At 44.7% G+C, this 15,365-nt stretch overlaps 1 protein-coding gene across 3 annotated transcripts in view; it reads left to right on the top strand.

Annotated features, from left to right (window-relative positions):
• Window positions 1-15,365, top strand: part of npr1a (natriuretic peptide receptor 1a) — a 31,356-nt gene that overhangs the window by 9,726 nt on the left and 6,265 nt on the right. For 2 of the 3 annotated variants that reach the window (XM_084379939.1, XM_084379940.1), the window contains exons 3-18: window positions 2,303-2,493; window positions 2,712-2,825; window positions 3,012-3,171; window positions 7,096-7,190; window positions 7,573-7,708; window positions 7,801-7,885; window positions 7,966-8,086; window positions 8,784-8,858; window positions 8,993-9,070; window positions 10,725-10,829; window positions 12,296-12,367; window positions 12,580-12,739; window positions 12,852-13,007; window positions 13,779-13,947; window positions 14,514-14,660; window positions 14,979-15,102. In XM_084379939.1, coding sequence (XP_084236065.1) covers window positions 2,303-2,493; window positions 2,712-2,825; window positions 3,012-3,171; window positions 7,096-7,190; window positions 7,573-7,708; window positions 7,801-7,885; window positions 7,966-8,086; window positions 8,784-8,858; window positions 8,993-9,070; window positions 10,725-10,829; window positions 12,296-12,367; window positions 12,580-12,739; window positions 12,852-13,007; window positions 13,779-13,947; window positions 14,514-14,660; window positions 14,979-15,102 — 1,988 coding nt within the window. Of the gene's footprint in view, window positions 1-2,302; window positions 2,494-2,711; window positions 2,826-3,011; window positions 3,172-7,095; window positions 7,191-7,572; window positions 7,709-7,800; window positions 7,886-7,965; window positions 8,087-8,783; window positions 8,859-8,992; window positions 9,071-10,724; window positions 10,830-12,295; window positions 12,368-12,579; window positions 12,740-12,851; window positions 13,008-13,778; window positions 13,948-14,513; window positions 14,699-14,978; window positions 15,103-15,365 lie in introns of those variants that run through there. The other variant, XM_084379941.1, reaches the window with a different exon arrangement.

Genomic DNA, 15,365 nt, shown 5'->3' with positions numbered 1-15,365 from the left:
ATCAGTGTGTGTATCAGTGTGTGTCTCAGTGTGTGTCTCAGTGTGTGTATCAGTGTGTATCAGTGTGTGTATCAGTGTGTGTCTCAGTGTGTGTCTCAGTGTGTGTATCAGTGTGTGTATCAGTGTGTGTCTCAGTGTGTGTCTCAGTGTGTGTATCAGTGTGTGTATCAGTGTGTGTCTCAGTGTGTGTCTCAGTGTGTGTATCAGTGTGTGTCTCAGTGTGTGTCTCAGTGTGTGTATCAGTGTGTGTCTCAGTGTGTGTCTCAGTGTGTGTATCAGTGTGTGTCTCAGTGTGTGTCTCAGTGTGTGTATCAGTGTGTGTCTCAGTGTGTGTATCAGTGTGTGTATCAGTGTGTGTCTCAGTGTGTGTCTCAGTGTGTGTATCAGTGTGTGTCTCAGTGTGTGTCTCAGTGTGTGTATCAGTGTGTATCAGTGTGTGTCTCAGTGTGTGTATCAGTGTGTGTCTCAGTGTGTGTCTCAGTGTGTGTATCAGTGTGTATCAGTGTGTGTATCAGTGTGTGTCTCAGTGTGTGTCTCAGTGTGTGTATCAGTGTGTGTCTCAGTGTGTGTCTCAGTGTGTGTATCAGTGTGTGTATCTGTGTGTATCAGTGTGTGTATCAGTGTGTGTCTCAGTGTGTGTCTCAGTGTGTGTCTCAGTGTGTGTATCAGTGTGTGTCTCAGTGTGTGTATCAGTGTGTATCAGTGTGTGTATCAGTGTGTGTCTCAGTGTGTGTATCAGTGTGTATCAGTGTGTGTCTCAGTGTGTGTATCAGTGTGTGTATCAGTGTGTGTCTCAGTGTGTGTCTCAGTGTGTGTATCTGTGTGTATCAGTGTGTGTATCAGTGTGTGTCTCAGTGTGTGTCTCAGTGTGTGTATCAGTGTGTGTCTCAGTGTGTGTATCAGTGTGTGTCTCAGTGTGTGTATCAGTGTGTATCAGTGTGTGTCTCAGTGTGTGTATCAGTGTGTATCAGTGTGTATCAGTGTGTCTCAGTGTGTCTCAGTGTGTGTAACAGTGTGTATCAGTGTGTGTGTCAGTGTGTGTATCAGTGTGTGTATCAGTGTGTATCAGTGTGTATCAGTGTGTGTCTCAGTGTGTGTAACAGTGTGTGTCAGTGTGTGTATCAGTGTGTGTCTCAGTGTGTGTATCAGTGTGTATCAGTGTGTGTCTCAGTGTGTGTCTCAGTGTGTGTATCAGTGTGTATCAGTGTGTGTATCAGTGTGTGTATCAGTGTGTATCAGTGTGTGTATCAGTGTGTGTCTCAGTGTGTGTCTCAGTGTGTGTATCAGTGTGTATCAGTGTGTGTCTCAGTGTGTGTCTCAGTGTGTGTATCAGTGTGTGTATCAGTGTGTGTCTCAGTGTGTGTCTCAGTGTGTGTATCAGTGTGTGTCTCAGTGTGTGTCTCAGTGTGTGTATCAGTGTGTGTCTCAGTGTGTGTCTCAGTGTGTGTATCAGTGTGTGTCTCAGTGTGTGTCTCAGTGTGTGTATCAGTGTGTGTCTCAGTGTGTGTCTCAGTGTGTGTATCAGTGTGTGTCTCAGTGTGTGTATCAGTGTGTGTATCAGTGTGTGTCTCAGTGTGTGTCTCAGTGTGTGTATCAGTGTGTGTCTCAGTGTGTGTCTCAGTGTGTGTATCAGTGTGTATCAGTGTGTGTATCAGTGTGTGTCTCAGTGTGTGTCTCAGTGTGTGTATCAGTGTGTATCAGTGTGTGTATCAGTGTGTGTCTCAGTGTGTGTCTCAGTGTGTGTATCAGTGTGTGTCTCAGTGTGTGTCTCAGTGTGTGTATCAGTGTGTGTATCTGTGTGTATCAGTGTGTGTATCAGTGTGTGTCTCAGTGTGTGTCTCAGTGTGTGTCTCAGTGTGTGTATCAGTGTGTGTCTCAGTGTGTGTATCAGTGTGTATCAGTGTGTGTATCAGTGTGTGTCTCAGTGTGTGTATCAGTGTGTATCAGTGTGTGTCTCAGTGTGTGTATCAGTGTGTGTATCAGTGTGTGTCTCAGTGTGTGTCTCAGTGTGTGTATCTGTGTGTATCAGTGTGTGTATCAGTGTGTGTCTCAGTGTGTGTCTCAGTGTGTGTATCAGTGTGTGTCTCAGTGTGTGTATCAGTGTGTACTTTCATGATGATCACAAATAAAAACAAACTTTTTAATGAGAAAACAGAGGAAATCATCATTTTGACCGTTCGGGGCTTCCGTACTTGTCCTTTCTTCTTCTACACTTCCTGTTCTTGCTCTGTTGCTCTGAAGAATCTTTTCATCTCTTCTTCTTCTATCATTAGAAATAAAGTGATGTTTTTTTCTTCTTCAGTGGTGTACCTGTGTTGCTCCTGGGACATCTTCAGGACTCTGATGGTCCACTTCTGGAGGGAGGGGCTGCAGCTGGAGGACTACGTCTTCTTCTTCATTGATCTGTTCGCAGAGGGTCTGGGGGGGCGGGGCCCCGTCAGGCCGTGGTACAGAGGGGACGGGGATGACACAGCGGCCCGTCACGCCTTCAGGGTGAGACTTCTTTTTAGTTTGAAGGTTCATTTCCTGTTTTAGATTCAATGTCTGTTCAGAACTTCATAAGAGTTTTTCCTGTTTTTAAGAAGAAGAGAGCAGATGGGTCCGATTCTGACCTGTCTGTCTGTGTCTCTACCTGTCTGTGTCTCTACCTGTCTGTGTCTCTATCTGCCTGTGTCTCTACCTGTCTGTGTCTCTACCTGTCCGTGTGTCAGAGTGTGAAGGTGCTGTCCTACCTGGAGCCTCAGAATCCAGAGTATCTTCAGTTTGTTGAAACTCTCAAGATCGACGCAAAGAAAATGTTCAACTTCACCATCGAGGACTCTCTGGTACAAACTGATGACATGTTTCAGACTGTTTGAGATGAGACTGTGTGTCTGTGAGGAACCACTGGGCCTCAGACAGGAAGTGGGACAGTATTCAGAGAAGGAGCAACATGTTGTTGACGGACTGAACCTTCAGTCTGTGTGAACAGAGTCAGCATGAACCTGATCTCATCTCTCTCTCTGTGTCAGTATAATCTGATCGCTGGAGGTTTCCATGACGGCCTGATGATGTACTCTCAGGCTCTGAACGAGACGCTGAGCGAGCAGAGACCGGGACCAGGACTGGGGGGAGTCCGGCGGCCCAGAGGAGACGTGGTGACCAGGAGGATGTGGAACAGGACCTTTCAAGGTGAGACAGATCTGCTCTCAGGCGTCCGTGGTGGGAAACTCACAAGGGAACGTGGAGCTCAGTGTTTCAGCCAATCACAGCGCAGAGCTGCATGAGAACAGTCGGAGTAAAAATAATTTCATTCATCAAAAAACCACAAAGAGCAGAAAATATTCTGACAGCTACAATAACAAGACACACGAGAGCGAGCAGACGAGCGTTTGTTGACTTTCAGATAAAGATGTCGACGTCTGTTCTCGGCCATTAGTTTATGTGTTGGTGGGAACGTGATGTCTCAGCTGACCGAGCGTCCATCAGAGAGCCGTCTGTGGGTTTCCTGTCCTGGTTGGTGGTTTGAGTCCCAGACGTCCTGTCTTCATGTTCCCAGAGTCACTGCCATGCTACGCTAACAGGCTAACTCCCTGCTGACAGCCGTGAGAACGTGTGTGTGTGTGTGTGTGTGTGTGTAATGACGGACAGGTCGAGTAGAAAAAGGAAACTGTCAGACTCGGGTTCCCATGGTGACCTCACAGAGTGTGACGGCTCCTGATTGGTCAGAGAGTAAAGCTGGTTTCATCGATCAGTTTCACACTGAGCTTGAACTATGATGTCAGCAGAATTATTGAAGAGTCGACACACGTCACATGTTTAATTATACTCAGATGACCTGAAGCTCAGACAGAGGAGGAAGTAACAAAGTACTAATACTTCATTACTGTACTTCAGTCCATGTCTCAGGTATCTGTCCTGTACCTGAGTATCTCTGAGACTTTCCCTCTCTACATCTGAACACAAACATCTGAACTTTCTCCTCCTCACAGCTTCAAACAGCCTTGTTACTTTAGTTTGATGCATTTGAGGTGAATTATGGATTATTGTTATTTGGCGTCATCGCACGCCGCCTTCCCAACATCACCAGACTGATGTCGACCTATCAGAGCACATCACGCACGGCAGACGCAGCGAGATGAAACAAAGACGTAAAAGACGTGAACAGACAGAGAGGGAGGCTGAATGGGGAGAAAAGGCGTGTTAGTGTCTCGTTGGCCTTTAACTTTAATAGTCTTTGAATTATATTAATATGACGTGAGCTTCAGTGAGCTTTGACCACAAATGTCCTTCAGAGGGAGAATTTTTTACTCTGATACTCTGAGTACATGTCAGAGCCTGTACTCGATTACTTTTACTGGAGTAAAGAAGCTGAATCAGTACTTTAAGCAGAAGAAGTATGTGGAGTTGTCCTGGAGGACAGACTGTGGACAATGGACAGTGGACTGTCAGGACGACACAGCAGACAAGACGAGACAGACACCCTCCTGTGTGAGAGTGGATCTTGGAGGAAAAGATAAGAATAGAATCAAATCGTTACTAAAAAATAAAACAGGCATTAAATGTCTGTCAGCTGATAAGACAAGACGGGCAGTTCAGGTCTTATCGGGGACGCCTGTCGTGTGTTGTCCCACCTCGACTCCTGTCAACGGTCTGCTGTTAAATAACAAAAAAATAAATACAAAACAAAACACATGTAAGGACAGAGACAGACAGGGCAGAAAGACATAGAGCAGGGACATCGAGGGACTGAGACAAAACAAGAAGAAGAACAAGGACAAGACTGAGACGTGATGAGACAGACGAGAGAGAGGACGAGGAGGTGAGCAGGTGTGCTGAACAAACAGGAAGTGACACGCTGACAGACAGCAGGACTCAGCTGGTGACCAGCTAATGTGATCAGTGTGTGTGTGTGTGTGTGTGTGTGTGTGTGTGTGTGTGTGTGTGTGTGTGTGTGTGTGTACTTTGATTTATTGGTCAGTGAGCTTGTTAAAGTGATCTGACCTCAGTGTGACCTCATCAGTCAGGTGATGGTACATGTATACATATACATATATACATGTATATATGTATACATATATAAACATGTATATATATGTATATATACATACATATATGTGTGTGTGTGTGTGTGTGTGTGTGTGTATATATATATATATATATATATATATATATATATATATATACGTATACATATATATACATATATATATACATGTATATATGTGTTACCGGCTCAAGTAACAAAGAAACGCCAAGAGAGACTTTTCAGCAGTTTCACCCCCGTCGGGTTTTATTCCGCGAATAAAACATATAGATTGTAGAACAATCTCAACATCAAACAAAACCAAAAGACAAAGCAAAGCTTTCGCGCCGCCACTTCAAGGGCCAGCCCCACTTTATTTTATGTCCTCGGCTGGGAGACGCCCCGCGCGCTGGCACATCCCCATTCACGAACACACGGGACCAGGCCTACAAGACGCGAGAACAGAAACAAGGTTACTGCAGAACATGGATGAGAGGCCCAAGGGGCCGTAACAATATGTATATACGTATATATATATATATATATATGTGTGTATACATATATATATATACATAACAAAAAGACTTAGAAAGTCAGTTGTGTGTATATATATACATGTTTATACATACATATAGTGTGTATACATATAGTGTGTATCTGCTGCTGTCAGAGTTCTTTACAGATGAATTCAGGACAGAAGAGACGTCCACATGTCTCAACACCAGACTGGACAGGTTGTAGCTGTGTTCTGGTGTTGTCCCTGTGTGTGTGTGTGTGTGTGTGTGTGTGTGTGTGTGTGTGTGTGTGTGTGTGTGTGTGTGTGTTGGACACAGATTAAATGAACAGAGTGAAGTCAGAGGACGTGATGGAGGGAGGAGAGACGACAGAGACTGAGAGTGTTGATGGAGCTGATAACACACACACACACACACACACACACACACGCACACACACACACACACCCACACACATCCCCCCCCCACACACACACACACGTCCACCATCCACCAACCACCCGCTTCTGACGCACATGCCCAGTGATTAATGACCGCTGACTGTTACAGGGTGTGTGTGTGTGTGTGTGTGTGTGTGTGTGTGTGTGTGTGTGTGTGTGTGTGGGTGTGTGGGTGGGTGGGTGTGTGTGTGTGTGTGTGTGTGGTGGTGGTGGGGGGGTGTTCAGTACTTTAGTTTATGACCACGTTACTGCAGAACTGATGACATCATCCTCAGCTGTGTTTGGTGATAATTAGCTAATGTTAGCATGCTAACATGCTAAATGATAGATGTATGTACGAGGTGGACACCAGGTGCAGTGAGATGTGCTTAGCTGCCTCATACACTGATGAATGTTTACTTCCTGGTTTTGCGGCTCATTGAATATGTTCAGTAGTTTCCTCCCACTGGCCCCGCCCACCAGTTCATGCTCACTGTGATGACATCATGGATTTTAAATCACTTTTCTCACTATAAAACCTCCGTGGATTTAAAGTTGAGAGCATAAAGAGTCCTGATGGAGCCGGTCTCAGTGTCTTTATGATGGAGCTTTCTTTTCTTTTTTTCTTTATAATCCTCAGAGTGACTCCTCCTCCCTCATTAAAAATCAATGAATGTGAAAACAATCTGATCACGTTGATAATTCTACAGAGTCACACTCCGACATTCAGTCGGAGGAAGAAGAAGAGAAACGGTCCGACTGAACTCTGATGTCCGTCTGTCCACTGACAAACTGTGTCCATCCGCTGACAGAAACTATCGGTCTGTTCAAGGGACAAAACAGGAAAATGGATTGTTTTCATCGATTTGTTGTCCAGTGCTTCACATGTTGACAGATCTGAGTGGTCTAATTGGCTGATTGAGACGATGCTTCACTGCACACGAGGAAATAAATTTAAAAACATGAGTGAGTCTGAGGATCAACACAGGGACAGACATCTGTCTTCAGATAACGTCTCTGTGGACCAATCAGACGACTGAGTTCAGTCTGCAGAGACAACAGACCTTTAATAAACAGAAAGAGTCTGAAGATCCAATGAGACACACATAGAATTAATAACGTGTGTGTGTGTGTGTGTGTGTGTGTGTGCGTGCAGGAGTGATGGGTTCACTGGAGATGGACGAGTTCGGGGACAGACAGGTGGACTTTGCTGTGTGGGACATGACAGATATCGAGTCTGGAGAGTTTCAGGTAAAACAACTCATGATGTCATCACATGTTTCAGACACTGTGAAAGTCAGTTCACAGCTACACTACCCTGCGTCTGATCTGATGTCACTTCCTGCTCTATATGAAATCAATCCGTCCATCACTGGGACAAACAGACTCCATGTTTGTGCTGAACATTGACTGAATCTGTCAGAGACAGAGTTTCACAACGGTTAAAAAGTTTGTTTAAACTCAACAACTCTTTAAATCAGCTGATTTTTTAATGGAGTCTGGTGATATAATCAAATGTTTTTGGGCATCAAGTCTTTCAGTCAGATGACAGGAAGTGAAGTTTCACAGTAAAAATGAAGCCTGAACAAACACTGTGGTGGATGTGTGTGTGTGTGTGTGTGTCTGTGTGCAGGTGGTGTGTGTGTATAACAGCAGTATGAAACAGCTGGTCATGCAGAGTGGGCGGAGCTTCCAGTGGCCAGGTGGATCTCCACCTGCAGATGTCCCAGAGTGTGGCTTTAAGAACGACAAACCGGCCTGCCTCGCACGTACGTGCACATTCACACACAGACACACACGCACACACACACACACACACACACACACACAGCCTAACTTTACCCTTAACTCTGGTCTCCAGGTACAGTGACTATGCATCAGATGGTTGCCATAGTGATCTGCTTTGTCTTTGTCATCATTGTCACTGTGACTGTCTTCATCTACAGGTGAGACATACACACACACACACACACACACACACACACACACACACACACACACACCTGTCTTCCTGTCTGTTTAACAGGAAGTTGAAGCTGGAGAGCGAGCTGGCAGCTCAGCTGTGGAGAGTTTCTTGGGACGACATCCAGATCAGCAACCTGGATAAAGTCCTGAGGAGAGCCTGCAGCAGACTCACCATGTCTCTGGTATCACACACACACACACACATATACACACACACACACACACACACACACACACACACACACATATACAGTGTACGTTTCCATGCACACTCAAGTCGAGCTACGGTCACAGCACGATCGGGCCATTTTATTGGACTGCTGCCATTGTCCCAGTACACAAGCACCAGGGGAGAATCCATGTATCCACAGAAGTGTGTCTGACTCCACCATGGCCGTTGGTATTTTGAAAAGGTCGCCATTCCGCGTTTTCCTTCCGTCCATGTACTTCAAAATGTTTAATTCCTTCAGCTGAGACAACATAAACTGTTTTTCTTCATCGGTCCAAAGAAGCGTATTTCTTGCTCTAGCACTTGCCATGTTGATTTCTTCATCGTCGTCTTCTTCTTTTGTTTTTCCCGGCTTTTTCCCGGATTTATGCCATGGACGACTTCCAGTCAATGCCCGTCATGGGGACTGTGGTGCATGGGCAGAACGCCGAGGCCAGTTCAGGTCGACTAACACGTATACATGAAAGAGTAAATCCACTTCCAACCGCATTACCTGGGTGTGTTAGTCCGACTTTAAGAAATTCGATTCAGTACGATTTCAGTCAGACTAATATGTTTACATGGACATGGACAGTCCGACTTTTTCTAACATCATGTAAACGTAGTGAGTGAGTGGATTGATCAGAACAAGTTCCTCTGGTTTTCTGCAGAAAGGATCGAACTGTGGCTCTCTGATGACGATGGAGGGAAACTTCCAGATCTACACCAAAACTGGATACTACAAGGTGAGACACACACACACTCACACACACACACACACACACACACAAACACACTCTCGTCTCACAGCACCAGGATGATCAGACCAATGACTCGACTCTAACAAGGAATAACATGATGATGAATTTGTCTCCCGCAGGGAAACCTGGCAGCCATCAAGTACATCAACAAGAAACGGCTCGAACTGGACCGGAAGGTTCTGTTTGAATTGAAACATGTAAGAACTCAACCTGTCCACCTTCAACTCACCTACAACTGACTTACAACTGGTCTACAACTGACCTACAACTGATCTACAACTGACCTACAACTGACTTACAACTGATCTACAACTGACCTACAACTGACTTACAACCGATCTACAACTGACCTACAACTTATCTACAACTGATCTACAATTGACCTACAACTGATCTACAACTGACCTACAACTGACCTACAACTGATCTACAACTGACCTACAACTGATCTACAACTGACCTACAACTTATCTACAACTGACTTACAACTGACCTACTACTGACTTACAACTGATCTACAACTGACTTACAACTGACCTACAACTGGTCTACAATTGACCTACAACTGACTTACAACTGATCTACAACTGACTAACAACTGACCTACAACTGACTTACAACTGACCTACAACTGGTCTACAACTGACTTACAACTGACCTACAACTGGTCTACAACTGACCTACAACTGGTCTACAACTGACTTACAACTGACCTACAACTGACCTACAACTGACCTACAACTGACTTACAACTGATCTACAACTGACTTACAACTGACTTACTACTGGTCTACAATTGACCTACAACTGACTTACAACTGACCTACAACTGACTTACAACTGATCTACAACTGACTTACAACTGACTTACAACTGACCTACAACTGGTCTACAACTGACTTACAACTGACCTACAACTGGTCTACAACTGACTTACAACTGACCTACAACTGACTTACAACTGATCTACAACTGACTTACAACTGACCTACAACTGGTCTACAATTGACCTACAACTGACTTACAACTGATCTACAACTGACTAACAACTGACCTACAACTGACTTACAACTGACCTACAACTGGTCTACAACTGACTTACAACTGACCTACAACTGGTCTACAACTGACCTACAACTGGTCTACAACTGACTTACAACTGACCTACAACTGACCTACAACTGACCTACAACTGACTTACAACTGATCTACAACTGACTTACAACTGACTTACTACTGGTCTACAATTGACCTACAACTGACTTACAACTGACCTACAACTGACTTACAACTTATCTACGACTGACTTACAACTGACCTACAACTGGTCTACAACTGACCTACAACTGACTTACAACTGATCTACAACTGATCTACAACTGACTTACAACTGGTCTACAACTGACTTACAACTGATCTACAACTGATCTACAACTGACTTACAACTGACTTACAACTGGTCTACAACTGACTTACAACTGACTTACAACTGATCTACAACTGACTCACAACTGACTTACAACTGGTCTACAATTGACCTACAACTGACTTACAACTGATCTACAACTGGTCTACAAATGATCTATAACTTACTTACAACAGACCGACTGATAGACAGGCTACACTACCTGTCTTCCTACCTTCCAGTTGATCAACTTGCCGACCAGCTGATCTACAAACTAGTCTAATGACTGTGAGTGTTGATAACTGTGTGCTGAGTGTGAACCTACTGAGTGACTGTTTGTAGGTTCTGTCGGTGACTGGTCCTCCCAGCCAACACAACTAACATTGGTCCAGTGCTTGTAGGTGGTTCTGGTGGGATTTGAACCAGCAGCTTCTGTGTTTTTGCAGATGCGAGACGTTCAGAATGAACACCTAACTCGCTTCATCGGCAGCTGCATCGACCCGCCCAACATGTGCATCGTCACAGAGTACTGCCCCCGGGGCAGCCTGCAGGTACCCCGCACCGAAGTCTTTACCCCTCTACGAAACCCTTTGTAACCCTCTATACCCCTCTGTATCCATCTATCAACCCTGTATACCCTCCTCTCTATACCCATCTATCAACCATTTATACCCTCCTCTCTATAGCCCTCTATCAGCCCTTTTTTACTCCTCTATACCCCTCTGTTCTCCTCTACCTATACTAAGACACTGTTCTACCTGTATGAACACACTGTTCTCTCACCAGTCATCTTCATACATCAGACATTCTCCTCCTCTCAGTTATAGTTATCAGTCAGCTGTAACCTAGCAACAGTAGATCACATGTCAGCTGCTGTAGGTTGATGTGGGCTGTGTGGGTTGATGCCAGATGACCGCTGGATCTCTAAACATCAGTTTAACAGAGAGTCTGAGTTATTCTGCACTGAGAGGAGGACGACCACAGCTCTGGACGTACCCATTCACACAGTGACTTTATACAACTCTTTACCCTTCTATCAGCCCTCTGTACCCCTCTATCAGCCCTCTGTATCCCTCTATCAGCCCTCGTTACCCCTCTATCAGCCCTCTTTACCCTTCTATCAGCCCTCTGTACCCCTCTATCAGCGCTCTGTACCCCTCTATCAGCCCTCTTTACCCCTCTATCAGCCCTCTTTACCCTTCTATCAGCCCTCTGTACCCCTCTATCAGCGCTCTGTACCCCTCTATCAGCCCTCTGTATCCCTCTATCAGCCCTCTGTACCCCTCTATCAGCCCTCTGTATCCCTCTATCAGCCCTCTGTATCCCTCTATCAGCGCTCTGTACCCCTCTATCAGCCCTCTGTATCCCTCTATCAGCCCTCTGTATCCCTCTATCAGCCCTCTGTACCCCTCTATCAGCCCTCTGTACCCCTCTATCAGCCCTCGTTACCCCTCTATCAGCCCTCTTTACCCTTCTATCAGCCCTCTGTACCCCTCTATCAGCCCTCTGTACCCCTCTATCAGCGCTCTGTACCCCTCTATCAGCCCTCTTTACCCCTCTATCAGCCCTCTTTACCCTTCTATCAGCCCTCTGTACCCCTCTATCAGCGCTCTGTACCCCTCTATCAGCCCTCTGTACCCCTCTATCAGCCCTCTGTACCCCTCTATCAGCCCTCTTTACCCCTCTATCAGCCCTCTTTACCCTTCTATCAGCCCTCTGTACCCCTCTATCAGCGCTCTGTACCCCTCTATCAGCCCTCCTTACCCTTCTATCAGCCCTCTGTACCCCTCTATCAGCCCTCTGTACCCCTCTGTCAGCCCTCTTTACCCTTCTATCAGCCCTCTTTACCCTTCTATCAGCCCTCTGTACCCCTCTATCAGCCCTCTGTACCCCTCTGTCAGCCCTCTTTACCCTTCTATCAGCCCTCTTTACCCCTCTATTAGCCCTCTGTACCCCTCTATCAGCCCTCTTTACCCCTCTATCAGCCCTCTGTACCCACTGACTATATGTCTTCCAGGACCTGATGGAGAGCGACAGCATCACTCTGGACTGGATGTTCAGATACTCTCTCATCAATGACATTGTCAAGGTAACGACCTGTCACTGCACCAGGGGGCGGGGCTTGGACAGAGGGAACGTACCTCATTAAATAAAGTGAATAACCTGTGGTTTGATGAACAGTCGGATGTTGATGATCAGCTGTGACTGAACCAGTCACAACTGATCATCATACATGTTAAAACACATGTTAAAACACATCTCTGTTTATTGTTCATCGTTGTTGTTTGTTTTTGTCACCAGGGCATGTTGTTCCTCCACAACAGCGTCATCGTCTCCCACGGCAACCTGAAGTCATCTAACTGTGTGGTGGACAGTCGCTTCGTCCTGAAGATCACCGACTATGGTCTGCAGAGTCTAAGGACGAGCAGCTGCCCCGAGGACACTCATGCCTACTACGCACGTATGACACACACACACACACACACACATAAACACACACACACACACACACACAGTATACACACCTATATACCTATATGGTAGATGGTAACACTTTATCTCCACCTGTGCAGGTAAACTGTGGACGGCCCCGGAGCTGCTGAGGACAGAGTGTCCTCCCCTCTGTGGGACGCAGAAAGGAGACGTCTACAGCTTTGGTATAATCCTGCAGGAACTGGCTCTGCTCAGAGGAGTCTTCTATCTGGACACACACACGTTGACCCCTAAAGGTCAGTGTGGACACACACCGTTAATATCAATAAACTTTATTTAAACAGCACTTTTCTTACAAATTTACAAAGTGCCTCACATGACTGAAACAGGTTATATACAGTAAATATATACACAACGTCAGCAGGTCACCACAATTATCAGGTATATAAGTTCAGGATGAACATCTGCTTAAAGGTTGAAGTGTGTGTGTGTGTGTGTGTGTGTGTGTGTGTGTGTGTGTGTGTGTGTGTGTGTGTGTGTGTGTGTGTGTGATGACAGTGTAGAATTTGTTGTTTACATTGTAGTGTGACAGTCTGCTAACACTCTGCTGTCATCACGTCGCCACACATCAACACATTCCTCCACATGTTCACTTCCTGCTGCCTCACTGAGGTCGCTCACAGGAGACACATGACAACACCTCTGATGCTCTCACAGATATCTAACATGTCAAAGTACAAATAAAGTTTTAGCATCAATTTTACTTAAAGTACTAGAAGTCAAAGTACTCATTGTGCAGAATAATATACATTATATGATTAGAGTATAATTATTTTTGCATTCAAGTGTTCATCAGTTTGAAAACCTGCTGCTGATTGGTCAGAAGCTTCAGTCTGAAGACTCGGCAGAGTAACGTGAGCTGATCAGAGAACTGATGACATCAGCACCACTCACAAAGTATTGGAATACCACAAATACACCTTCTGACAGCCTCTGGGGTACACCAACAAGGATGGATGTTAACCTGAACAACAGTTTTAAAGACGATGTCCCTGTTCCCCCCTCAGAGATCATCCAGGCGGTGCTTCAGAGTGGTGTCCTTCCCCTCCGCCCCTCCCTCTGCTTCCACAGTCATAGTGAGGAGCTCGGCGTCCTGATGCAGCGCTGCTGGAGCGAAGAGCCGAGCGAGAGGCCCGACTTCAACACCATCAAGCTCCTGCTCAGGAAACAGCACAGGTGGTGCATTAATATGGCCATTAATACATTAATTAATACACTTATTAATACAATCATTAATAAATTCATTAATACACTAATTAATATATTCATTAATACACTTATTACTACACTCATTAATACACTCATTAATAAATTCATTAATACACTTATTAATACAATCATCAATAAATTCATTAATACAATCATTAATAAATTCATTAATACATTCATTAATAAATTCATTAATATATTCATTAATACACTTATTACTACACTCATTAATACACTCATTAATAAATTCATTAATACACTTATTAATACAATCATCAATAAATTCATTAATACAATCATTAATAAATTCATTAATACATTCATTAATACACTAATTAATGCAATCATTAATACATTCATTAATACACTAATTAATACACTAATTAATACATTCATTAATACACTTATTAATACAATCATTAATACATTCATTAATACACTTATTAATACACTCATTAATACATTCATTGATACACTTATTAATAATCTCCTCCTGTCTGTCCTCCTGTCTGTCCTCCTGTCTGTCTGTTCAGGGGTTATGGTTCAAACATCCTGGACAACCTGCTGTCTCGGATGGAGCAGTACGCCAACAACCTGGAGGAGCTGGTGGAGGAGAGAACGCAGGCGTACCACGAGGAGAAACGCAAGGCTGAGGCTCTGCTGTACCAGATACTACCACAGTAAATATACTGCAGTACTACTGCCAGATACTACCACAGTAAATATACTGCAGTACTACTGCCACATACTACCACAGTAAATATACTGCAGTACTACTACCATATACTACCACAGTAAATATCCTGCAGTACTACTGCCACATACTACCACAGTAAATATACTGCAGTACTACTACCACATACAACCACAGTAAATATACTACAGTACTACTACCACATACTACCACATACTACCACAGTAAATACACTGCAGTACTGCTGAATCAAATACTGCATAGTGGAATTGTGTTGAGTACTGTTGCCTGGTGTGTGTTTCAGTTCAGTAGCAGAGCAGCTGAAACGAGGTGAGACGGTTCAGGCCGAAGCTTTCGACTCCGTCACCATCTACTTCAGTGACATCGTTGGCTTCACCGCCTTGTCTGCTGAGAGCACGCCTCTACAGGTGGGTAGAACTGGGTACAACAGCACTACATGTGGGTAGAACTGAGTACAACAGCACTACAGGTGGGTAGAACTGAGTACAACAGCACTACATGTGGGTAGAACTGAACAGGTTGTAAAAAACGGTAGTTCCCCTTTAAATGTCTCTCGGACATTTTCACCTCAGTCAGCTGCTTTAGATCTCCATCCACAAGCTTCTGGTCAAATCAAATCAATTTTATTTATACAACCCAAAATCACAACACAATCACAGTCACAGTCACA

This window comes from Pagrus pagrus (genome assembly GCF_965226575.1).
Source record: "Pagrus pagrus genome assembly, chromosome: 17".
NCBI classification, from domain to species: domain Eukaryota; kingdom Metazoa; phylum Chordata; class Actinopteri; order Spariformes; family Sparidae; genus Pagrus; species Pagrus pagrus.
Note: the sequence above shows the minus strand (reverse complement) of the source record. Positions and strands in the feature narration are given on the sequence as shown.